General features: G+C 41.8%; 1 protein-coding gene across 4 annotated transcripts; it reads right to left on the bottom strand.

The window, feature by feature from the left end:
- Positions 1-52: 52 nt before the first annotated feature.
- Positions 53-25,833, bottom strand: LOC120390092 (glutamine-rich protein 1-like). 4 transcript variants are annotated; one of them, XM_039512414.1, is made up of 9 exons: positions 25,760-25,833; positions 21,350-22,347; positions 10,033-10,189; positions 8,781-8,935; positions 7,184-7,298; positions 6,984-7,092; positions 3,677-3,828; positions 779-863; positions 53-412 (listed from the first exon to the last, which is right to left on the bottom strand). In XM_039512414.1, exons 1-9 carry the CDS (start codon positions 25,770-25,772, stop codon positions 226-228), a joined length of 1,971 nt encoding a protein of 656 aa, XP_039368348.1. In that variant the 5' UTR covers positions 25,773-25,833; the 3' UTR covers positions 53-225. The 4 variants fall into 4 exon arrangements, with proteins under 4 accessions (XP_039368348.1, XP_039368356.1, XP_039368362.1 ...); XM_039512422.1 differs by lacking the exon at positions 25,760-25,833 and adding an exon at positions 25,416-25,662; XM_039512428.1 differs by lacking the exon at positions 25,760-25,833 and adding an exon at positions 24,964-24,987.
- Between the last annotated feature and the right edge of the window lie 1,582 nt (positions 25,834-27,415).

The raw sequence follows: 27,415 nt of genomic DNA, 5'->3' as shown, positions 1-27,415 counted from the left end.
TAGGTGCTAGTATAAATTAGACAAATATGAACAAAATAGGAAATCCACTTTGTGGAATTTAGCAAATTGGTACTGTTAAAGGCTATTTACTAATAGCATTCAGTCATCTTCTAGTAAAAAGAAAGTGTTAGCTACAGACAGTCTTCCATGCCTTATGAAAAAAAATATTGCATTCACAACTTTGTAATAAGGGCAACATTGTAACTTATCCATTTGTCCTTGTTGCTATGTTGATATATGGGTCTTCACATGTGCTTCTTGGACCTCCTTGACCATCAGAATTCTAGTCAACATCTGCTCCATCACATCCAGTTTCACAGGCTGAGCAGAGTACCAGATAGGACTGTTTGGTGCCACGACTGGTTCAGGGACCAGATAGAAGGCATCACTTGGCCCTTTGACACCTTGGGGGCTATAAGGAAAGTTTAAATTATACCAAGCAACACACTACTTAGTTATACTCCTTTTAATAGCAAAATTAGAACTGAATTTCTTCTTTATTATGTAATAAGATATATTTGCTCCCACACATAAAAAAGTTGCTAGCTTTAGGCATTCCTCTTTGAATTAGCAGTGATACACTCTTGCTAAACTCAGACTGGAATAGGTGTTTGTTGTGGTGTGAAGCCCAAGTATTAAATGAGGGAAGTCAATCATTATAGAAGAGAAAATCTTTCCCTGTGAACTGCTAAAGGTGTTATAGCTAGTATGATGAAACGATGTTGAAAGCCATCAAATGTTTAAAACTAGTGTAGAAAATAAGTCCTTAGAGCCTTACCACTTAAAGCAATAGAAGTCATACAGTTTTATGGGGCACTGCAAGGGGTTGTCTGGGTTTTCAGGTTGTTCCACATAAGTCTCATCTGCAAATCAAAAGAGGCAAATAGTGCGCAGTGAGTTCACAACACAGCATTTAGTTTCAATGAAGTATTTTTACAGATGAAAGTTTTTGATCAGTAGTAGTATTTTAAACCATCTTATTTCAATGTGGCTCCTTTAAATAAAGTGTTTTTATAGCAGCTGAATATTTCAACAACAGGCACGCCATTATTGTAGTATGGAGAAACTTATTGCTCTTGCCAGTGTCTGACCTACTCTGTGGCTAAATGACTGACAGCTTAGGAAAATAAAGCCAATCTGGTATGTTGTACTAACAGATAAATGTTAGCCATACTGATCATCAGTATGCACAATTGTATCATAGGAAACAGGGTGCAGCTCATGCAACAGTAAAGTACTCCCTGCAGACAGTGGCAGCTAAAAACATGTAGCTATAAAAATGTATACTGTGAGTTGTATGGCTGACCTAAAACATAAGGATTTAACCTAATAAAAACCAACTGTTCATGTAAAAAGTTATTTACCAGTGATGAGTTTTCTGAATGTATGAGGTAAAATCCTGACCCCAGTGAAGTCAATGACAAAAGTCCTATTGATTTCAATGGGGCCAGGATTTCATTCATTGTGTCTGCAGAACCTCATCATAGGTGTTGCAGATCCAGTCTAAAGCAGTCTCACTTTATGGGCATACATGCACCTCTCTGAAAATCCACTAAAACAACCAATGACTGTATGAGTGATTGCTTCCTAAATTACTTGATTTTGCAAAGCCTTTTCAAAAATCACATACGCTTTTTGGGCTAGGAATCATTTTAAAATGCTTTGCACAAAAAATAAAATTAAAAAAAAAGTGTGTACAAGACAGGAATTTTCCCTTGCAATCAGCTCAATGGCTCCAGGAGCTGGATCACTAGGATTGATGCCATTTCACTAGCCTAGTGAATACCTGGGCATCATGGAAGGGACTGATTTGTAAACAGGTAAAAATTCTGTTGCACATCTTGGTGGGTAGTGTTTTAGCTCCCACTGGATAAGTAGAGAAAGTGTCATTCCCCAAAAGTGGCAGAAAGGGAAAGGAGATGAGGGGGATAAAGAGAAAAGGCAATACTGACAACCTTTCTAAGGACTCCAAATCCTCCATTCTTCTAAGTAAATCCTATACAATTTCCTTGGATGAAATCCTATTTATTTGTAAACTATGTTTAAAAAAAAAAAGTTGCTTTAGACCCTCTGGAAACCAAGTCATGGCCTCCATTCAGCACTTTAGGAGTAGCTGCAACCCTACTACTCAAACTCATTTTCATTAAGAAGTCAAAGTGCTTAAACTTAAGTGGTTAGTATTCTTTACTGTCGTAGACAGGATGCATACTGGTTTATATTAAAATAGCACTGAGAGGCCTCAATCAGCGTTGCAGCCTCAGACAAACAAAAAAATATGGGTCCCTGCCTCAATTTAAGACAAGCTGTAACAAGTGACCATCAAACAACCTGAAGAAATGCCAATAAGATCACATGGTAACATAGGGAAGCTGTGCAAGTTATTCCCACAAAGCATATTAATAGGATGCCTCAAACTTTTGCAGCATAAAGAAAGTGTTACAGAATGCCACGCTGTTCAATACTTGCAGAAAGTGACCCAAAAGAATAAAATATGCATCCAGCTCTCTTCAGAAAAGTTATAGCAACCACTGTTTAATGCTCTTGTAGAGTCTGAATGTACCCTCTCATTCGATAATTTAGGAATCACCTCAAGAGTTCATCTGTACAGGCACAGTCCTCTCAGGGGTGGAGGCAGGGATTTCATTTGCATATATGTCTGATACTATTTCTTTAAGCAGCCTATGCCTTATTGCTGCAGAGAAGATACTCAACTATTATGTATGTACGTACAGTAGACCTGTAGTAACTGGAGAATGAAGCCAATCACTTGACAGTTCAGAGCACAGAATGAGCTGTAGTTTATTAAACTTCCAAATAGGCTAGTTCCATGACCCCCAACCATTTTGGAAAATGGCTAGGACAATAGCCTGCCAGTATGCTGGAGACAAAAATCCTTTCCCCTACAGAATGTCAATGTGAACTCCATACACAGGTTGATGACAAGTTATGATTTTAAGGAGAGAAACATACACTCTGAAGAGAGCAGATATGCTCCACCAAGGCAGAGCTGTGTGCACGTGTTTGTAAATTAGGAGGGGTTCAGGGAGCAAGGAATTGGCCCAAGCATTTTGAGCGTAACTGATCTAAAATATACATAGCATAATGCCCCCTGTGAAACAAATCCTATGTCTGGGTTTCTAAAAGAACTAGATGTAGAAAAGATGCAAAAAGACAGACAAACGTGCAAGGAGAGAAGAGAAAGGAAATAGGGAGACAGCTTTAATAACAGTGAGAAAAATCGCCAAAAACATGAAAGTTGGAATTTTTAAGAATACCCTGTACTTAGTGCTGGCCTTCCTTTGCTCTAATTGCTTTCAGTGGGTGCAGAGTTAGACCAATGCTGAGTGCATTTGAGGGTCCCAACTTAGATGTGCATCACTAGGGGTGGGAAATACAATCTAAAGTTCCAGGCCTGAGACTGACTCTACATAGGCAAACCCCTGCTTCCCTAAACAACCCCACTGACTTAAATGGGGCTTTGCACAGTAGGGGGGGTTCACCTACACAGTTATCTCTGCTGGAACAGAGTCTAAGCATATATGTACCCTAACAGCAGTGCTCAGATTCCAAACAAATTGCCAAGACAACTTTTTTGTCATGTCCTTCACAACCTTAGTGGCAAACAATGGCACACAATCATTTTAAAGGGTATCATCCTAGTCTAATGAGTTCAAACCTTTTCGTCCTCCAAGAATCTGTCCATAAAGCCTCAGGAATCGTATTACAGAACATTTGTCCTTTCCGATGCCTGTATTTTTCCTGGTCTGCTTCAGTATTTTGGAAAAGGCGAGCTGTGCATGCTGCTCCACAGTTTTCAATATGAAATACCTACTCACATACAAGAGAAAAACAATTATAACTCGGTTTTGGAGAGAGAGAGAGAGAGTTGGCAGACTGGGCAGGGAGTATTTAAAGTTTTTTTTAAGTGAGCAGAAATATTTGTTAAAAGGCTTTCCAGATTCTCGATAAAAAGTATAGCTTTGGACTGTGGACCAAATTCTGACCTGTTTTACCTGTGTAAACCCAGAATAATTTGATTCAATAGTACAGTTTTATGGCACAGCAAGAATTCAGAATATAATCCTACCTGTTCAAAGTCACATTCTGACTTCAACTAATTATATGAACTCATCTAGACCCCACCTCAAATTTCAGAAAGGTCCCTTCTGCATTGCGCCAAAACCAGAAGTGAGGACAGAGAGACAGAACATTCCTTAAGACCTCATTATACTATACAGGTGTTTCCTTTTGGAAGTTAATCTAGGGACTGGATCCTGGAAGTAACTTTACTCACATGAGTAGTACCACCAAAGCGAGTATTTGTGGGATCCAATACTATATTAGAAAACATCACTTAATCATGCAAAGACTTATGCACATGCTTAATTTTACACATTGTGAGTAGTCTCACTGAAGTTTCTGCTGGATTGGGACTTTAGTGAAAACAAGGGTTGTTTGAGATCTTACTCCGCTTGTAGTATACTCCTAATTTGGTTACCAAGGAGTCTTAAACAACATTATAAAGAATCTTTAATAGCAAATAATCAGCTCTGCCTTCCACCACCATAAATAAAAGGAACAAATCAACATGAAAGAGAAACAGGAAGACAGACTAAAAAATAATTTTAATAACCCAAAATCTGATTCTCCATCTGAGAGCTATTTATTACAGCATAGTAAATAGAATAATCTTTCAAAATAAACCCATTCTGAATGCCTCTAACTTTTTTTGTTTGGGGAAGGTTAAAATATTGGTACACTTTTGGGTAGTTAAAGGCACTTAGTGTATGTCTACATAGGGATACAACACTTACAGCTGGACCACATCAGCTGAATTGGGCTCCAGGGCTGAAAATAGCACAGTGTAGATGTTGGGGCTTGGGCTGGACCCTGAGCTCTGGGACCCTGTGAAGGGGATGGTCCCAGGACTCGGGGTCCAGCCTGAGACTGAACATCTACATAGCTATTTTTAGCTCTGCAGCCTGAGTCCATGAGCCCGAGTCAACTGACCTAGGCTAACCAGGTCTTTAATCCCTGTGTAGACATACCCTCCAGCTCTTTTTCCAACAAAGCATTTAAGTATGTGCTTGAAGCTAAGCACATGGTTAAAACCATAATCCAAAGCCAACAGAACTCAAGGGGAGTCTTTCCATTTACTTCATTGGACTTTGCATCGGTACTTAAGTGCTTTGAAGAACTGGGGCCTTAAATTTTAGCTTAATGACAGATCAAAGGTGCGTAGGAATGCACATCCTATTGTGATGTTACTTAATTCCAATCTGTTTAAAATAATTACACACCGAAATTCATTTCTACTATAAAAAAAGAGTAATGCTGTCTTTTATAAGATTGCAAAATAAAGTTGGCAAAACATTTAAGTCTCTATACCCCCTAATATTTGGACACATCTTGTAATGAATGTTACTATTGCTTTGTGTTTTTGTTGATTCTGGTGCAGAAAGAAAAACTATTAAAAAACTAGGAATGGTATTTGTTAACTGCAGCAACAGAAGAAAAATACAAAACTTGCCTTGCACAGAACAGTAATTTTTTTTAATAAAAAGTAAAGGCACTACCAAATATTTTAAAAGAGATTATTTACCAGATAATTTTAAAAGAAAGTCAAATTCAGACCAACATGATTTGAAACAGTTACTTTAAAACTTTAGTAAATGTTTATCTTAATGCTTTTGTCAATGCACATCCTCAGAAGAGTCAAAGATCATCTGGTAATATAATTGAGCACAAATAGCATGTGGTCAGGAAGAATCATTGATTTATGTCTATCTTATAAATAACTTCAGAATATTTAGTTTTATACAGAGAAAATATATTTACACAAAGGAAGAATAAGTAAATATGTATTCTAGGATTTCTTGATTCCAACCTGTTTTTATAAAGTTAAATTCCAATTTGAGATGAACAATTCAATACCAATGTAATTAAGTAAATTAAAATTCTAAATTATACAATTAGGGTAAGCAAGTGGTGGGGAGAAGAGGAGGGAGGGAAGTGTAATCGCTTAAGACCACTAATGCAGAGTAATCTGCTGGCGGGCCATGAGACATTTTACTGATGTTGACTGTCCGCATGCACGGCTCGCCACAGCTCCCAGTGGCCGCAGTTTGCTGTTCCCAGCCAATGGGAGCTGCAGGAAGCGGTGGTCAGCATGTCCCTGCGGCCCGCCGCTTCCCACAGCTCCCATTGGCTGGGTACAGTGAACTGCGGCCACTGGGAGCTGCGGGGGGGCTGTAAACGTAAACAAAACGTCTCGCAGCCCACCAGTGGATTATCTGATGGGCTGTGTGCCGAAGATTGCCGACCCCTGCACTAATGATTAATATATTACCTTCCAACTGTGTTTTATTGCCATGTACACATAGTTTGCTTTGCATTTAAAATGGGGCTTTCTTTCACTGGAAACAATATTAATGGATGTTCAGAAACTGACAGCACAAGAAAAGAAATAATACCAAGTTATTAAGAATTTACATAAACAGCATAGAGGGATTGTATCTTATAAGATTCCGTAATGAGTCCTGCAGTGGTTTTCACATGAATATTGTTTGTGGTTGTGAAAATAACCAACATGATAGTTCTGTTGTAAAGAAAGAAGTATAAAAATGAGAGAAAATGAATTATATAAGTTATGATAAGAGGTTTTTCTTTCAGTACTTCGCTTATGAAAAATTAGATATGAGTAATCAGGGAAAATAAATCTAACGACTACTTCTAACATGTACTATCCACTCCCCACCCATCAGTTCACCATGTACATTAAACATCAAGAGATAACGAGAATTTGAGCAAAACACAAATAGTAAGGTTTTGGCAAGCATTAAAGTATATTTACCAATCCATCTGTTTGGTATGCAGGGGACAGAAGGAGTTTGGGAAATCTTTTTCAGCAAGTTATAAAAACTAAGCCATTTGGTAGGCTACATGGACTCAGACAGGAATGACTTTATATAAAACATTCTTACTTAGTGTTGAAATACATCAGTGTGAACAGGAGAGTAGCAGGAGAATGTGCTCCAAGTTGTTTGCAGTCCCATAACATTTCCTCCATGATACAACTAGACAGAATATACCCTGGAAAACAAATATTGATACAAATAAATTCATTTTAGAACATACTAGTCAAGTACAGACTTCATTTCCCCACCAATGTTTCTCCACTTACCAGAGGGGCTCACTCTTGGACACCATCCCTTCATCACTCCATGAAGTCTTTCCAAAAACTTCACATAATAAAGATCAGCAAAGATGTTGTCAATTCTGTCATTGTCAAACATATACTATAAATAAAAAAAGAAAGGGTTGTGGGTAGGATAATAACTGAAATGAAAGCTTTGTTTTACTAGACCTCATTTTATAACTAAGGGTACGTCTATACTACCTACCGGATCGGTGGGTAGTGTTCGATGTATTGGGGATTGATTTATCACATCTCGTCTGGACGCAATAAATCGACCCGCTAATCGACGCCCGTACTCCACCTCGGCAGGAAGAGTAAGCAGAGTTGACGGGGGAACCGCAGCAGTCGACTCACCGCCATGAGGATGGCCAGGTAAGTTGCGTAGCTGAAGTTGCATATCTTAGTTCGAAACACCCCACCCCCGCTAATGTAGCCCAGGCCTAAGTTAGTTAGCTTCTGTATGTCTCAACCATAAAATGGCTCAGAATGTAAACTCTACAAAAACATAACTCAGTCAGTACAGAAGAACAGGAACATCAGTAAATCTTCATCATTTCACACTAACATTTTCCCTAGTGAAGTGGGCTAGCATGTTGGAATTTAAATGATTCATTGTGGGAAAAAAAATCCCATGTTTTAAATGAATCACTGACAAAGTTCTACTGACTCTTGCATGAGAGAGCAATTTCCCTACACTAGTATATTTTAAAAAACTGGATTTTAAGTTTGTTCTATTTAAATTATTATGGGGGGAAAAAAAATTAAACAAGTCTCTCTTCCACCCAAATAGTCTGTCTCAATAATGCCAGCGACATGCATACATCAACTTTCTTCATTTAGACTTTAGTCATCTGAACAAGAATAAACTGGAAAGTGAGTTTTGCAAGAACACTGAATTCAGAAACACTTTGAGAATATAAAGCTCATTAGTCCTATTGATCAGGTATCAGCAATACAGGTATTTAAGACTTATTGGAAGAGGGTTCAAATTTACTATCACTGGCCTGGTCTATACTAACAAAATTAATATCTATATTCTAACAGTTCAGCTGATTGCTGTTAATGCTATCTGCACCTATGCCCTATCTATTTTATAGGCTAACTCCTGCTCCACACTAAGTTCCCTTAGGAAAGCATCTTGAAGGATGAACTAAACAACATGCTGTGGGTGCCTCCCCCAAACTATTTTGGATCTCTTATCATGAAAGCTTTAGTATGCTGACACTGAGGAATCCTATTATGCCTCAAAAAGCCCCAATTGTGCCCCTCCCCGAACCCCTCGAATTCCAACCCCCACCACCCTTAGGTACAAAACTAAAAGCTTCCACTGTTTAATTCTATATTTTAACAAATTATTTTATGGGATTGGGCAGAACACATTACATTAGTGACACTGTTTCAGGAAAGGGAATATATGCTTTTTCAACTTGGCATGAGTAGCTACAATCAGCTCTCAGATTTTCTTTGGCAACTAGCTCTCATGGGTTACGTCCTGAAGGGGAAAACGGCACTTTTCATGCAAGATCTAATTCTCTGTGTATAGTAGGAGTCCAACAGTCATTCAACAGCATTTTATGTTTACCTTTTGAATACAAAGAAATAAATAATACAACATGTCTGCTTCATAAGAGGAACCATCTTCCTTTCTAGCTTCTTTGGTCATTAGGCACAGCCCATAATTCAGTTCTGCTATTGGCACTGAAAGGACATCTTCCCTAAAAGTCATTGGTTTTCTTTCTATAATGTGAAAAGAGCATATTTAAGCCAGGTTATTTTTCTCCTGTTATTTGTCAAGTTAGCATAAACCTTTCTTCTCTCTAATAAATGTGTAATTTCTTGCGTGGTTTTTTAATGCTGAGAAGTTTGGGTTTTTTTTTTTTTTTTATAAGTGACAAACCACTATATAACCAAATACCGTTTCTGAAAACTGCTATAGGTTTAAATATTCTGAATGAGCAGTTTACAACTAAAACTCTGTGTAAACTGCATTGTATTTTGTATCGAATCACAACAGCTTCAGAGGTAAGTGTTGGAATTTCACGAAATACCAGAACATGCACAATTGTTGAGTTCCCTCCCCTGCTGAACTGCTGCAATTTTTCCAAGCAGGCATCCCATCTTCCACCTCCCAGTTGAGGCAGAGGCTGCTTATGGGGGGTTAAGTGGGCTGATCCCATCCTGGAGAGTGCAGGTAAGTGGCAGGCCCCTGGGGCAGGGTGTGTGTCACCAGATGGCGCCATCCATCTATCCCAGGTCTGGCCCCCCCTCACACACATGCTCATGCTCCAAGCGGGAAATCCCTCTCAGCACCTGCAGTATCTCCCCTCAGCCTGCCATGGACTGCTGTGGAGTGGGCTAGGCTAGGCCAGGATCTCCTAATCCCCATGCATTGTCAGCACCTTCCCTGTCTCTCTGCTGGCCAGACAGGAAGTAGCAGTGGCAGGCTGGGCGAGAGCTGGGCCAGACAGCTAGCACCACATGATGAAACATCTCAACCTCTAACCCCCAAATGCAGCAGCTGTATTACCCCAATACTCTGATTTTTCCAACAGAGGGGAGGCAGAAACAGGGATGCCTCCTTCTGCCTCCCCACGGTTGCAAAAGTCAAAGTATTGGACTAATCTCACCATTTCTGTGCAGTCTGTGAAATTGTGATTTACACAGAGCCTTATTTTATAACTAATTTTGCAACCCTTAATCATGGATTTCAATGGGACGACTTGGGGAGAAAGATACTTGAACAAAAATCAGACCCTGAATCTTTAGATGACATATAAGGACCTCTCTCTTTTTTTTTTCCCAGTGAACAGCGAAAAATAAATTAAAAATCATACTTCCAAATCCCTGAGGGTTTTTTCCAGCATCTTTCCATACATCCTCATTTTTCATTTGTGCCCAGTTCTTCCAGAAATTAGCTCCTTCTTCTGGTTTGAGTTTGCAAGGAAGATGTAAATCAGTCTGTATCTGCAAGTGTGGCAGTGACTGAGAATCCTGTGTAACCAGAAGGAAAAAAAATAAGACAGCCATTTGAGAAAAAAGAAGTTTGGTATTATAGGCAAAGAAAGATTATAACCTTAAGTATGTGCTGATATTGTATTTAACAATCTTTAACTTCTCTTAGCATTTGCATTATAAATTGTATAATCTCAGCAGTTTTACAACCTGCTTTTAGATATGCAAAACAAGATTATCCTTCTCCAAAATGCTTTACAATACTATCTGGCAATATTGAGGCCTCGTTTCAAGCCTTTTTGGCCACTATTTTGAAAAATACTTTGTCAGCGATTAAGGGAGTTTATTTAAATTTTGAAGGCAAAGAAAGGGTTTTTAGAAGTTGATGTCTTTAGGTTTAAAGTTTTACTATTTTGCAGCAGTTATTGAATCTGTCTCATAACAATACATTGAACAAAAGCCAAATGCTGAAGCATGTGCAAGACACTGCGTTTAGGAAGCAGGCCTTATTATGCACAGACACAGACCCCTGCTTAACATATTCCAGTCAAGTGATTTCAAGTCAAAATTATTTATTTTCTTTCAATTTATAAAGATACATATTTAAGAGGGCCCATCCCAGCTTCGTGCACTCTGCCATTATTTAATCTTGTAGAATTTGTATAATCCCTATCCCAATCAGCTTCATTTGTTTACAAAAACAGCAGTCTCCAAACAAAATCTGATATCTTAAACCATATCCCTTGCCACCTGCCTGTATCAAAACCTCCCAGCATGCCCTGAAGAACAAATTAGAGATATTGCTAACCAAAGGAGGCAGGGAAAGTGAGCTGCAAAGCCAAGGAACCCACAATGGGAATGCTACACTAACCATTCTTTTATGTTATGGGTACTTGATCTCAAGTGCCTCCACTGACTACATCTTTGGCAGTATCACACAGCGAGGCAGTCTCTCAAGTAGGGGAGTCCCAGGTCATTTAGCATAATAGTAATTGGTTACAGCATCAAACCCGACCAGAACGGTGCCACTGAAAGAAGCTTCAGAAAGAACAAAAGTCAGCTGCCCGTATTCTAAGTCTGACGGACCATTAAACAGCTAACAGGTTACTGTCAACCTCTTGGTGTCAATTCAAGGTATTAGTGACAATCTTTAAAGGTCTGAGTAGTCTGGAACCCAGCAACTTGAGAGTGTCCCACTTAATACCCAGCCAGAGCTATCCAAGAGCATTCTGGGTGATCTTGTTAGTGTAGAGAGATGTTTGTAGAATATTGTAGTTTAGAGACATTCCCTTATAAGGGACAGTATTATGAATATAGGAATTTGGAATTGTGCCCTGGAAGCAGGGGTTGGGACCATCAGGGCTGAGTGCAGCAGCTCATCACAGAAGCTCTCCAGTTTTGTTACAAGCTTTATTTCTTTCACATTCATTTGGTTTGTTTAATGAACCCCAAGATCATTACAGTTAGTTCCTGGAGTTTAATTCTGCAGGACTAGCAGCGGAGTTCTCTGTAGAGGGTCTTCACCTTTGGAACTCATTCCCCAGCCTAGAGCCTAAGTCTGGCAGCCTTCAGAGCACAAGCTAAAAGCACTCTTTTTTGGTTTTAGTACTTGATAAAGTTTTCATCTGTGTTATTATAGGGGTTGCCACCAGATCCCCTATCTTTAGGCTGGGGAACATTTTATATTATCCATTTTGTTACTTAACCACATGATAAAATTTGTTTTTCCCCCTTTTTCTTAAGAAGTTCAAGGCAATTACATACAAAATGTCAATTACTCAAAAAACTAGGAAATGCTGGGTTGCCTCAGAAACCTTAGCTCTGTCCCCCACCCCAGGTATATGCATGATACTACAGTATTATGTAATCATACACACAAGGGGGAGGCGGGCAGAACTAAAGCCACAGAGGCAACCATATATCGGGCATTTCCCAGCTTTTGAGTGTTTGACTTTGCAACCAAAATAATATTCTTTTAATATAGTGTTTGTGGGCAATCATATTTAAAGGTTTCAGTAGCACTGTATTGCTTATTTTTATTTTGTATCACATTGCTTGCCAAGGCAATGAGTACTCTAGAAGCTAAGAAAAATTATTCTAAAAACTTACATTTTTGTAATTAAAAAAAAAATTGAACCTCCAGATCAGGAACAATTCAATTGTCTCAGTTTTATTATGATTACCCACTTCAGACACACAGTATGAGCCTCTAAAAATAGGAGGCTTCTTTATCTATCTATCTATCTATATATTTATTTTAGTACTGCCTTTTACAGGAGCTTTTTTCCTGGGGAGTAAGGAAGAGTGAGATTGCAAAATAATCCTTTTATAAAGAAGATATTGTTTCAATTTCTATACAGTTTAGATTGTTGTAGCTTAGAATACATTTTGTTTCCATGTTAGCACAAAAGTAGTTTACCGAGAGAGTCAGTCCATGAGCTAGGGAGGAGATGGACACCAGTTTTAAAGAGGAAACAGTTCACAGAAGAAGAAAGCTCCCAGTGCAAAGGGTGGCAAGTGAAAATGCAACCCCTAGCTAGAGAGAGTCATAGCAAGAGTACAGAGATAAACAAAATGAGTGAAAAGTACCGTAAATGGAGCAGGAATCAAAGAGGTAGAGTGTGGAATTAATGAGTTCACAGGAATATGAATAAAAGGATTACGTGAAATGGATGGGGAGATATGCAGGACTACTAACTGTCGTCTTTAACCTATCATTTAAATCAGCTTCTGCACCAAATGACTGGAGGATAGCTAATGTGATGCCAATTTTTAAAAAGGGTTCCAGAGGTGACCCTGGCAATTACAGGCCGGTAAGCATAAATGAACATAATTTGTTGAGGAATAGTCAACATGTTTTTTGTAAAGGGAAATCATGCCTCACCGATCTACTAGAATTCTTTGAGGGGGTCAACAAGCATGTGGACAAGGGGGATCCAGTGGATATAGTGTACTCACCAAAGGCTCTTAAGCAAAGTAAGCAGTCATAGGATAAGAGATAAGGTTCTCTCATGGATTGGTAATTGTTAAGAGATAGGAAACAGAGGGTAGGAATAAATGATCAGTTTTCAGAATGGAGAGAGGTAAATAGTGGTGTCCCCCAGGGGTCAGTACTGGGACAAGTACTATTCAACATATTCATAGGTGATCTGGAAAAAGGGGTAAACAGTGAGGTTGCAAAATTTTCAGATGATACAAAACTACTCAAGATAGTTCAGTCCCAGGCAGACTGTGAAGAGCTACAAAAAGATCTCTCAAAACTGGGTGACAGTTGAAACAGCAGATGAAACTCAATGTTGATAAATGCAAAGTAATGCATGTTGGAGGGCATAATCCCAATTATACATTTAAATAGTAGGGTCTTAATTAGCTGTTACCACTCAAGAAAAGATCTTGGAGTCATTGTGGATAGCAGTCTGAAAACATCCACTCTGTGCAGCGGCGGTCAAAAAAGAAAACAATGTTGGGAATCATTAAGACAGGACTAGATAATAAGATAGAAATATCATATTGCCTCTATATAAATCCATGGTATGCCCACATCTTGAATACTGCATGCAGATGTGGTCGCCCCATCTCAAAAAAAGATATATTGGACTTGGAAAAGATTTAAAAAAAGGGGCAACAAAAATGATTAAGGGTATGGAATGGCTGCCGTATGAGGAGAGATTAATAAGACTTGGACTTTTCAGCTTGGAAAAGAGACAACTAAGGAGGGATATGATAGAGGTCTATAAAATCCTCACTGTGCGGAGAAAGTAAATAAGGAAGTGTTATTTACTCCTTCTCATAATACAAGAACTGGGGCCACCAAATGAAATTAATAGGCAGCAGATTTAAAACAAACAAAAGTAAGATTTTTTTCCCCCACACAACACAGTGTCAACCTTTGGAACACTTTGTCAGAGGATGTTGTGGAGGCCAAGACTATAATAGGGTTTGAAAAAAGAACTAGGTAAGTTCATGGAGGATGGATCCATCAATGGCTATTAGCCAGGATAGGCAGGGATGGTGTCAATGGCCTCCATTGCCAGAAGCTGGGAATGGGTGATAGGGGATGGATCACTTGATGATTACCTGTTCTGATCATTCCCTCTAGGGCAGTGGTTCTCAAAGCCGGTCCACCGCTTGTTCAGGGAAAGCCCCTGGCAGGCCAGGCCGGTTTGTTTACGTGCCGTGTCCGCAGGTTCAGCCGATCGCGGCTCCCACTGGCTGCAGTTCGCTGCTCCAGGCCAATAGGGGTGGCAGGAAGCGGCGGCCAGCACATCCCTCGGCCCGCCTGCTTCCCACGGATGTGGCCTGTAAACAAACCAGCCCAGCCTGCCAGGGGCTTTCCCTGAACAAGCAGCAGACCAGCTTTGAGAACCACTGCTCTAGGGCACCTGGCATTGGCCATTGTCAGAAGACAGAACATGGGTAGATGGACCTTTGATCTGACCCAGTATGGCCGTTCTTATGTTCTTATGAAAAGCCACAATGAAGTGTAAGGCTTCTTATTAGGGAACCTTAATGGTAAGAAGGAAGATAAAAGTTGGGGGAGGTTAGTGTGGGAGAAGAGAAGAGTTCAGTCTGCAAGGAGAAAACAAGGAAAATGAAAGGACGGAGAAGAATTTTTCCCTCATCACCATAAACAGGAGAAAAGAAGAGAAACAACTTTCCCAACCTTTACTGACCTCACTTCAGTGCTCTCACCTGCCCTGTCTGATCTTTAATGACTAGCTAGCATATCTAGAGCTAACTGGAACATGCTTGCTATTTACTGCTTCAGTTTCTCCACTTTGCTGTTTGGAAGAGGTAATTCTTTCAACCTGCTGTTTATATTAATTTCCAGGAGACCAAGGGAGCCACTAAGAAACATAACACTGCATGAAAGAGTGACAAATCAGGTGCTATTTTTAATGCTATTGTCTGAGGAACCTGCAGGAGCAGTTGTAGAGTGAAACAAGTGGTGATCCTTGAGGAACACAAACTTGTTAAGTAATGTGAAATGATATAGTTCAATAATCATCTCCATTAATTACTGAAATATAGCACTGCACATTAAGAGATCTCACTGTACAGCTGCAAAAGAATACTTACAACAAACATGACTCTGCTGGTACAGCACAGTTCACTTTAACATAAGGCAGCTAAGGAAGGCTCCTCAGGCAACATCAAAAAGATGATTCAGAGATCTTGTGTGCAGATGAATCTCAAAATAGTTGTTTCAGTAGCTACAGTGATCATCTGGAAAATAAAACAAGGCCCTATTAAGGAAAGCTTATTAGTTTCACTAATAAATTTGTAGAGATGTAATATCAAATCATTCAGATTCACTTGTCTCCTTTTTTGTTTGGACTTAGCTTCCTTTAATGAGGCATTGCTGGGTTAAAACCATTTTTTTAAATGTAGGGAAATATTTTTTTGTAAACATTCAAATACATAACTGAAATAGATTACAATTGCAATGTACTTTTTGCCATATATGTTGGTTACTTTTTAACCCCTTAGCTAGAACAAAATGAGACCCTATGGGAAGTTTCTGCCTGAAGACAAGTATTTGGTAAAGGAATGTAAAAAATGATTCATCAGGGGTAAGGAAGGTGGCAGCAGACAGAGCCTGACTGCTCTGAGGGATACAGCACTAGTTTAAATCTATGTATTTTCCACCAGTCGTTATGTTTTGTATCTGTACATTAAGATTTAAGTTATAAACACAATGAATTATTTTTTTCCCCATTGCTCAGGAAGTACACACTTAGGAAGAGGAGGCAATACATACACACACACAAAATCAGTTCTCTCTCCCTGCATCAACTTTGCACCATATAAAGGGGCACAGGTTTCTATTTTGTACCATACCTAGTGAACTAGGTTATTTAATCTTTGCATTATTGTTTTAGAAGGACTGCAGTGTTGGATCTAAACAGTGGAAAAAATAATCAGTCCAAGAGTCACATACTCTTTAAAAAAAAAAAAAACACACTACGCACAAGTGTTTATATAATATGAAACAAATGTTAGCTGTAAATATTTTAAGTGTTTACAATATCCTGGGCTGAGGGAGATTCAGTAGATTCCAACATGGGAGTCCAAGGTTCTTTCACACCCAGTATAGTCTTAATGCACCAAGTCTTAGTGATGTACATGGACTGGAGGTAATGCAAGACCCTCTCTAGATATCATAAACCCCACTGTGGGGCTACACAACAAGGAGTAACGAGTGGGGCGGAATGGCTGCTCCTGGAGGAATAGGCTGTTCATGGCAGGCTGCCCAATTTGCAGATCCAATCCCACACAAGTTGTCTGAGGTTGCAGCAGATGCTAGACCAGCCCACACGTGAAGCCTCCTTGCTAGTTGGGGGAAGTTCCATCTTCCCCCTCCCTCCCTCCAAAAAAATTGCTCTAGTTGTCTGAGAAGAGTAAAGTTCATACTGTATATTCAGTATATATTCATACTAAGCGTAAGCAAGCTGTGTTGATGCAAGTTAATGCTTATTCAAATAAATTCAGTATTAGTTTGATAAAGCGGGTGGGGGGGGTTTCAAATACACAAATAGAAATGAGAGGCACAACTCTCACTAAATCTCAATAGGGGCTGGGCATCAAACTACACTTTGTGCCTTTGCAAATCTCCCCCTTAGTCTTTGTGCATGAACTATCTTTAATACATACCCACAGCATATGCTTAATGGAAGTCATAAGTACTCAGTGAGAAAGAGGGAAAACATGGTATCTGTAAGAAGAGTAGGAAGAAAGAGCTGGGTACTACTGGTCTGTCATATTGATATTTATCACAGTCAAAAATATTTGAACGTCAGTGTATGAACGTTTGGAAGGATAATGTTTAATGACCACTAGAATAAGAGTTTGTTAATATAGTTGTGTAAAATATAACAGACTTACTAAGTAATGGAAAACGGGTGGTATGTATACTTGTATTTCAGCAAATCGTTTAAAAAAATTGTATCATGATAAAGTAAATGGATAAATAGGGCTGCTGATTAATCACAGTTAACTCATGCGATTAACTCAAAAAAATGAATCACAATCTCAATTGTAATCGCACTGCTAAAAACTAGAATACCAATTGAAATTTATTAAATATTTTTGATGTTTTTCTACATTTTCAAATATATTGATTTCAATTACAACACAGAATACAAGGTGTACCGTACTCATTTTATATTATTTTATGACAAATATTTGCACTGTAAAAATGATGAGAAATAGTATTTTTCAATTCACCTCATACAAGTACCATAGCGCAATCTCTTCGTGAAAGTGCAAAAAATGTAGATTTGTTTGTTACATAACTGTTTTGTTTTTGAGTGAAATGTAAAATTTTAGAGCCTACAAGTCCACTCAGTCCTACTTCTTGTTCAGCTAATCGCTAAGAGAAACAAGTTTGTTTACATTCACGGGAGATAATGCTGCCCACTTCTTATTTACAGTGTCACCTGAAAGTGAGAACAGACTTTCGCATAGCATTTTTGTAGCTGGCATTGCAAGGTATTTACATGCCAGATATGCTAAGCATTTGTATGTCCCTTCATGCTTTGGCCACCATTCCAGAGGACATGCTTCCATGCTGATGACGCTTGTTTTAAAAAAAAGTGTTAATTAAATTTGTGACTGAACTCCTTGGGGGAGAATTGTATGTCTCCTGCCTCTGTGTTTTACCCACATTCTGCCATATATTTCATGTTATAGCAGTCTTGGATGATGATCCAGCATGTTGTTCATTTTAAGAACACTTTCACTGCAGATCTGACAAAACGCAAAGAAGGTACCAATGTGAGATTTCTCAAGATAGCTACAGCACTCGACCCAAGATTTAAGAATCTGAAGTGCCTTCTAAAAATCTGATCAGTACGGGGCGTGGAGCATGCTTTCAGAAGTTTTAAAAGAGCAACACTCTGATGTGGAAACTACAGAACTCGAACCACCAAAAAAGAAAATCAAACTTCTGCTGGTGGCATCTGACTCAGATGATGAAAATGAACAATGTGTTGGTGTGCACTGCTTTGGATTGTTATCAGGCAGAACCCATCATCAGCATGGATGTATGTAGTGGAATGGTGGTTGAAGCATCTTTAGTGCATCTGGCACGTAAATATCTTGCAATGCTGGCTACAACAGTTTCATGCAAATGCTTGTTCTCACTTTCAGGTGACATTGTAAACAAGAAGTGGACAGCATTATCTCCTGCAAATGTAAACAAACTTGTCTGTCTGAGCAACTGACTGAGCAAGCAGTAAGACTGAGTGGACTTGTAGGCTCTAAAGTTTTACATTGTTTTATTTTTGAACGCATTTATTTTTTGTACATAATTCTACATTTATAAGTTCAACTTTCATGATAAAGAGATTGCACTACAGTACTTGTGTAACCCCTTTGGGGTTTAGAGAGCATGGCCCCTTTAAATCTTTTTCCCGGGGGGGGGGGGAGGGGGAGAGTAAGAAAAGGAGGGAAACTCCAGGTGGCAGGCTGGAGCTCCAGGGAGAGAGAGGCGCAGCCGGCAGGCCCTGGAAAAGTGAAGCAGGGAGAACCTGCCTGACGAGGACAGGCCCAATCGGGGACAGCCCAGGACAGGAGCAGCACTGTGCCAGGGAGGAATCGCCCAAGAAGGACAGGCCGGAGCTGGATCCAGTATCACGCCTGCCCAGAGCTGCGTGGGGCTGTGAGTACTGGGGCTTGTGACTCTGCATTGGGAACAAGAAGGGAGGCTGTAGCTAGTTAAGTGGGGAGGTGGTCGCTTTGTGGGGCTTTGCAGAGAGCAGCAGAAGAGGGCACCGGAGGGGTTTGTTGGGGGAAAGTTCGGTGCTCCTGGTTCTTCTTCGGCGCCAGTGAAAACTAACCACTGGCCTGGAACTTTGCTCAGGCCTCCTGAACTCTATGTTCAGACACATTGCTCAGTGTCTGCCCTTCCAGACTGTGCTCCCACTGGGCCCGCGGGGGGTTGGTTTGAATGCAGCCCTGTTTTACTGCTCCCCCTATATTTCCCATTGTTGTTTTTCTCCTCCCAGCCCTCTGTAAATAAATATCTCCCTTTGTTATGTCTATTGTACTTTTCCTGTGGGTGGGTGTGTTCACTCTGGGGGGTTTGGAACAGGTGCCCCTGGGGTGGAAGGGATTTCTCCTGCTGCAATCCTGCGCGCACCTTCTCTTGGCCAGAGCTGCCTGCAGAGCAGACTCCATCTTGGCCACGAGGGTGCTAAAGTTACACTTGTATTAAGTGAATTGAAAAATACAATCTTATTTTTACAGTGCAAATATTTATATTTTTATCATAAAGGGAGCACTGTACACTTTGTATTGTGTTAATTGAAATCAATATTTGAAAATCTGAAAAACATCAAAAAAAGTTCATATAAATAGTATTCTATTAATTTTTTTAATTGTGCGATTAATCACAATTTATTTTTTTAATCACTTGACAGCCCTAATAAATATCAATTAAATAAAAATACCACATCTTGGATTAGAGATGGATTGACAAACAGGAAACAGAGAAAAGTCCTAACTGGCAAGACCTCCACATGGTAAACTATCATGTGGTTGTCACTAAGACCCATATCTGATCTAAAAGAAGAACAATGCAGATCACTCATACTATACAACCAGGCTTCTGCTTCTAAAATGAGGAAAGAGTAATTCTCTAGGGCAGTGGTTCTCAAAGCCAGTCCGCCACTTGTTCAGGGAACGCCCTTGGTGGGCCGGGCTGGTTTGTTTAGCTGCCGCGTCCGCAGGTTCGGCCTATTGCGGCTCCCACTGCAGGAAGGGTGGCCGGCACATCTCTCAGCCTGCGCCACTTCCCGCAGCCCCCATTGAACAAGCGGCAGACCGACTTTGAGAACCACTGCTCTAGAGTAACCTCCAAATCTGGCAAGAAGAAGTTTCTTAACCTTCACTATACTGATGTATGGTTTAAAAAAAAATGATCAGGTTACACAGTTCTTAACGCTTAGATTTAAAGAGAAACACAGACCTCTTCTTTTAATAATATTTACATTCTTTAATATTAGTATTACTATTGTGCTTAGATCATTTCATTGCTACACTGGTGTATCCGTCTGCAATCCCCTTATTTATAACTTTTTTAAAATGTTTGGGTGCTACAACCACCAAATTAGGACTATAAATGACTACTATTACAGCCCTTGTCCATTTCTGTCCCCAAACAATGTTACCATAATCCCACAATTTTAGGTTTATATTCAGCTACATTTGGGGGGGGAGGGGGCGGAGAAGACCAAGTTTAAAACAAATATAGTTGATTAGTGTTGTTCATGCAATCAGCTAAATTAAGGTTTGTAAACAAATATTGTGCTAGTTTTGCCAAGAAAATTAAGACAAACTTTCTCCTTACAACAAATCTATAGTTAAACAAGATTTTTAATTAAAGGATACACTGGTTTTGGCCAAGTTACTTCACAATATATAATATGCACTGTAATTATTGCTTTTCTGTACGGTTCATACCAGAACTAAGTTAATAGAGAATTCTTTTGTCTAATACCCAGAAGTAGGGGCAGTTGCCTGAATGAGAAATATTTTTCTACAATTTATACATTGTAGAATCACAGTTTTATTAGACATAGTCCCAAAGCCACAGTTTTGACAGGGATCCCTAGTTTCTTATAAACAAAAACACCCCCACACCTTGGTCTACCTTCATTGAGACCTGTGCAGTGCAACTGGGGTTCAATATGAACATGGGGCCATGGAGTCGCATGCAGGCACAAGACCATCCACGTGGAGCATCTTGCCTAAATTTGTTATAAGGTAGAATGAAAAAAAAAATCTACACAGGTACATTTCAAATTTTTGGTGTAAAAGTTTTTATCTTTTAACATGGTAATATCCTATCAATAGGAAAGTTTGATTATTAGAGTACATTATGTAATGACAAACAGGAAAAGCTAATTTTGCAATGTTTAATATTGTATCTCTGAAGCCTGTTCAGTAATGATTTATACTTGTTAAACTCTTCAGGAAGTTTTTGTGCATGTATATTTTAGGCAGATAAAAGGCAGCTAAAGCTTCAGACTAACTATCTTGGTCTCAATGCATAATCCCACCTGAACTCACCTTCCCCTGAGAAGGAGTTAATACGAGTAATAGAAAACCCAGCTTGGAGAAGCAGAAAGGTCTAGGACTGGACCCAGAGAAGTCACAAACATACATCCCACCACAGAGCTTCATATTTGTGCTTACCTGCACCTGTTGCTCATCCCAGTATTCAGCTGATTGATACATCCTCTTTCCACTCTGTACAGCGAAAGGAAGGTGCATATTTCCATTCTTATTTACACACTGCATTGGGAAACAGGGTGTGCTAGGAACAGGACTCTCCTGAATACTCTTTCTAGCTTCTGAAAGAACTTGAATATTATCCTTGCTTTCTTCTAACTTAATGCTAGTCATATTCATAGCCATTTCACCAATCTGAATAATACCACAGGCATCCCGATAAACAGGGGTATTCACCATATTCTGAGCTTCAGGGCAAATTGCACGAGTAGGACAAACTGCCCATGATTCTACATCAGGCAGATGGCCATTTGTTCCTGTAGCAGGTGCAAGTCCATACAGTTGATTCCTATCTACTGTTAGCAGTTCTTGTTGAAGAGAATTGTAAGCCTGCTGTTGGGTATGGCTAGGCATTGTTAGTACAGTAATAGGTATATTCTGCAGAGCACCTTGACTATTACTGTAGTTCTCTTCTACTGGCATGTCAACTTTCCTTTTCTTCATAGGTTGAGAAATACATGACGGTCTTCTTTCACATTCAGAGGCCGATGTATTAAATTGCCCTTCAGGGGAGGGCTGAGCCTCTATCTGAAGTTGTACTTGTTTGACCAAATGATTTTGCTGCATTTCTATTTGATGGCCTTGTTGAGACGGTGTATGGTACACTTGAATATGCTGCTGCTCCAGAGGTCCACAGTAGCTTAGTACTGGATGTTGGAGAGGAGATGTGACTGGATGCACTAACTCTAACAAAGGCCCTGCTACATCGGTGCTGCCCATGTATATATAATGATTTCCTTGTTGGTATACCGAGATTGGAGAATGCACAAACTGCTGTACTTCTTCTGGTCCTTGACTACTTAATGAGTCTAGAAACACTTTCATGTGATGTTGAGGTATTGAATGGGCTTTCATACTTTGGTGATCTTCATACTGGATGGAATGATACATCCTTCTGAGAACTGAAAAAATCATGTAAATAGTGTATGTTTAAACTAGAGCAACTGCAGAACAACAGAAAGCCAATTCTCTGACACTAACCTAAACCAGTTTTGTAGCTCTTCATTCAATAGACATTAATAATTCCCAACAACATTAATGAGCATTACTGCATGTTTGGACTAGGTACCTACATATTTAGGATGTTCTAAAGAAGCACAAGTCACAAACTCCTCAAACCCCTGAAAGGATGACAGCCTGGCTGTGCTTAGCTACTTTCCTATGTACATTGCTCCCTATAAGCTTTTGTTACTTTATATTTGCATAAGAGTACAAACACAGAAAACAACTGAAATTATTTAGTGCCTGATCACCATATGGACATCCACATGGATTCCCAGTGAAATCAATAGAGGTTTATGTGCATGGAGCTCACTGCAGGATCAATGCCTTAGTTTTTAATTCTTCTGCTACAAAAAAAAAGAGTGTATAGAAAACAGTTTATAGGTTCATCTTTATATATCTGAGTAACAATAAGAGGGCAAAAACATTTCTATGTTGTTACTGCACTATTCACTTTAGTTTAAGTGTAATGAAAGAGAATGGTTGGATAATACTTGTACAGTAACTCCTCACTTAATGTTGTAGTTACATCCTGAAAAATGCTACTTTAAGTGAAACGATGTTAAGCGAATCCGCTTTCCCCATAAGAATTAATATAAATGGGGGGGGGGGTAGGTTCCAGGGAATTTTTTTTTTTGCCAGACAAAAGGCATTATATACATTTTAAACAAGCAATTTAATACAGGTACTGTACTATAGTTGGGAGGTGCCCCTGCCTTACCCTACACAGGCACAGCCCACTGGCGCTGGAGATGAGGCAGGCAAGGAGGCTGAAGGTGCTATAAGCTAGGAGAAGCACATTGTGCAGCAGCGGCAGCTCCCACTACTCTGCAAGCACTGGGGGCGGGGGCTCAACCCTCAGCCCACCCACTCCCTCCCCCCACAAGCCCCCAACCTTGACCTGCCTCTTCTCTCACCCCCATCTCGTCCCCCTTTACTTCCCACGCTGCGTCCTCACTTCTCCCCCATCCCTCCCCTCCATTCTAAACGCCGCAAGCCTCCTGCCCCGGGCAGGAGGCAGGGGAGGGAGGGGGAGCCTGTACATGGAGTCCTCGCTCCTCCCCCCCTCCCTCCTGCCCCCAAAATGCTGCAAGCCAGCTGATTGCCACGGGCAGGAGGTGGGGAAGGAGGGGCAAGCAGGGCCGGCTCCAGGCCCCAGCACGCCAAGCGCGTGCTTGGGGCGTCATGCTGCGGGGGGCGCTCTGCCGGTCACCAGGAGGGCGGCAGGTGGCTCCGGTGGACCTCCCACAGGCGTGCCTGTGGAGGGTCTGCTGGTCCACCGGAGCCGCAGGACCAGCGGACCCTCCGCAGGCATGCCTGCAGGAGGTCCACCAGAGCCGCGGGACCGGCGACCGCCAGAGCACCCCCCGCGGCGTGCCGCTGTGCTTGGGGCGGCGAAATTGCTAGAGCCGCCCCTGGGGGCAAGGCACTGATCCGCAGGGTCTGCCAGCAGGTGGGAGGTGCTGGGGGGGCGGGGCATAGGGAGGCTGCCAGCTGTGGAGAAAGCAGGCAGCCAAACAACATAAAAGAGTAGAGCATTGCACAACTTTAAATGAGCATGTTCCCTCATTGATCAGCAACGTAACAATGTTAACTGGGATGACAAAGTGAGAAGTTACTGTACAAGTACCGTTATATGGACAAATGGAAAACTTTAGTTGCAAGATGGATAATATATGCTTTACCACTGCAGTACCCATAAACCTCAGCCTTGTTCTGGTGTGATGGTCTCTAAATGATGGGATTGTTCAGTCACCATGCCCACTATATCCTTAGTTTGTGTACAGCAAAAAAGAAAGCAATTTGTACTCTCTAGACAAAGCCACTAAACAGTGGATGGACCAAGTCCCATTAACTAACAAAAAAAAAGCTGTCAGCAGGAACCAGTTTAATTACTGTCAGTGTCTGTTTCTGAAGCAGGAACCTAAAGATTAAAGGCTCCCTATATCCTTGCCATTCCCTTAGTCATCTGATATCTGCAATAAAGAATTAACAGACAGTTATTCCTAAAACAATTGGCTTTAGTCAAAACTAACTGTTTAAACAGGTTATTTAGCTATAATTTTATCTGCAAAATGAGCCAACACTAAAAACTGTAAAAATTGACTGATCTTGAGAGAGACAAGGGGGATGAGGTAATAGCTTTTATCAAACCAACTTCCGTTGGTGAGAGACCGAAGCTTTGGAGCCACACAGAGCTCTTCTTCAGCTCTTAAGAGGCATGTAACTGCTTTTATTTTCAATGTAGTTTGCAGTGAGAGTGACACAGTTTCTCCCCTGAAGCTGTCATTTTAGATGTAGAACAGGTAGGGGGATTTTTCCATCCCCTCTCCCCCTTTATCTGATCAAGAAGTAAAAATACATACTTGCACTTCTGAGACCCAAAGAAACCTCCTGTCTGCTGACTCGGTGCATTATCTCCCCTCGGGTCAGCACTCAGTCACTACACGCTAAAGAATATTTTCCACGTGAGCAAGATTCTTCTCCCCTACAGTAACAGTGGCGGCTACACGTACACTCACAGAGCGGTAAGGACGAGCAAACGGCGGTGTCATTTTCCCAGGGTCCCAACTCCCCACCACACTCGCTTTGGCTGCGAACCCTGCAGGGGATCCAGAACCAGACTGCACTGCACGTGCCGCTGGATCATCGCAGGCACTTCAGCCCCTCGCAGGACAGCGTCTCCGGGTCCCCCCACCCCCCAGCAGCAGCTGCAGCTAACACCCCCCCGCAGGGCTCAACTCTCCTAACGGCCCCTGGGCACCTTCCTGACTCGGAGCCCCCGCGGGCGGGATGCGAAGAGGAGTCACAAGGACAAAGGGGAGGGCGGGGTGGAGGGAGCCTGAAGAGGGGCTGGGGCCGCGGTGAGACGGGGCTGGGTGAGGGGCAGCTGCAGGGGAAGGCAGCGAGAGGCGGAGGAGGACGAGCGGCCGGGGTGGAGCTGGGGCGGCGGCCCCAGGCACGTTACCTCTGGGCAGGGGGGTCCGCGGCACCGGCAGCCCCGAGCCGCCCACGCCGGGCTTTGTCTCTCCGGGGCAGCCTCCCCGTCACGCACCCGCTGCAGGAGCGCTCCAGCTGCAACTGCGGCTGCCGCCCGGATCCCGCCTGAGCGGCAGCGGCCCGAGCCACAGGAAGGGGGCGGCCCGGCCCGCCCCGCCCCGGGGCAGCGTGGTCCCAGGGGCCGGTGCGCGCGACAAGGGGCTTCCCAGCGGGGCAGGTGTCGCCAGCTGCGGGGAAGATAGGCGCCTGCGCGTGCCTGGGAGTGGGTGTGCACGCGGGTGCGCGTGCCTGGGGCGGGGGTGCGAGCCTTACGCTGGGCGTGCATGTCTCAGGCGAGGTGTGCGTGCCTGGGGTTGGGTGTGGCCGCAGGTGTGCATGCCCCGGACGGGGTGTGTGTGCACGCAGGTGTGCATGCCTCAGGCCGGTGTGCAAAGAAGTTCCGTTCTATTAATCTATCTGGAATTTTGCTCATTAAAAGTCTCCCTTATTATTTTCATAAAACCTCCCTCTTTTCAGAACAGCTTAGAGTCGTGACTCTCATTGTTATCACCAGTCCCAGCTGATGCCACTCTCGAAATGGAGTGCTACAGAGTCTCTGGGTGCCACAGGGCTGCAGGCCTAGGACTTCTAGCTAGCTCCTTCCACCTGGCCTTTCAGGCATCTGTGGGAAGAATCATTATTGTGTCTGCCCGCATTGTGCAGCCAAAGTGGGACCCACATCTGCCTTAATCTTGTATTGTCTTTAACAAAGAGGAACTATAGGTCCAAAAGAGCAATGTGGCAGCCTGGATACTCCAACCAAAATGGAACATGGCGTACTAAGACCTTTAATCCTTTAGAGTCTTATCCTCATATGAAGAGTGAAGACAGCGGTGACATACTCCTTTTGTATGGGCGCAGAAAAAAAGTGCAGCCCTTGGAAAGTTGCTCAATCCAGCTTGGAGGCAAAGTCAAATGCCCTTGCTTCTGCCATGTTCTACATTGTGATTAATTGGACCAATGAGCAAGGGAAGAGGACCTCAGGAGGGTGAACTTTTCCTTTCTGGCTTCTCTGAAATAAAAGAGCAAGCAGCACAGATGGAGTTCAGAACACAGAAAAAAAATAGTTCAAATATTTCCAGACAGAAAGGCAGAGATTAAAACATTTTTAGCACTGGGTATGCCAGTGTCCATGAAGCATTTTAATCTCTACCATTTATGCTATGGGGAAAGCTCTGCAAGGTCTGTATGTGTGTGTCAGGTCCATGCTAAAGAAAAGGATGACTCTCCTTAGCTCTTTTAGAACCTCGTGATTCTAATAATTAGAACCCCCTAATTGTGCCTACACTTGGAAAACATGTGTTCAATGAGGGTTGTCTCCTTCTCCCTCCATCCCCACAGCCAGTGGTGGAAACTGCTGTCCTACTGGACAGTGTCAGTTGGGTTCAACATTGTAGTAAAGTGTGCTAGAAGCCAATCTGTGCTGCAGCTGGTTCACCCTGTCCACACCATTTTCAAAAGTCTTGAGGTTGTGTGGGAGCTGCTATGCTTGGCACCAGATGTCCATCAGATGGCAGTTTTCAACTTTAGAAACCACAGATAAGTGTTTCCTTGTGGTTGTAATGGAAAAGCAGATGAAAATTAGGAGCCTAAATACCTCTGTGGATCTGCACCATAGAAAATAGTGATGTAATGACTTCTTCAAGATGGTAATTCCGGGGCTGTAAGCAGGGCGGGGCATGCGGGGCAACCATCCAGGGGGTGAAGCCTTGGGAGTGGAAGAAATGGGGTGGTGTAGAGAGAGCCCCCAGGGTCACATGTCCCCACAGATTTCTGCATTCCATTTAGCACAGATTTTCAAACTGGGGGGGAGGGGGGGGATGCCCCCGCCCCAGTTTGAAAGCTGTCATCTTCTGCCAGGAGCCAGTGGATCGGAAGCAGGTGGGGCCACTCAGGCCCCTGGCTCTCTGTGCTGTGGGAGCATAGATG

This window comes from Mauremys reevesii, linkage group 1, assembly GCF_016161935.1.
Source record: "Mauremys reevesii isolate NIE-2019 linkage group 1, ASM1616193v1, whole genome shotgun sequence".
NCBI lineage: Eukaryota > Metazoa > Chordata > Testudines > Geoemydidae > Mauremys > Mauremys reevesii.
Note: the sequence above shows the minus strand (reverse complement) of the source record. Positions and strands in the feature narration are given on the sequence as shown.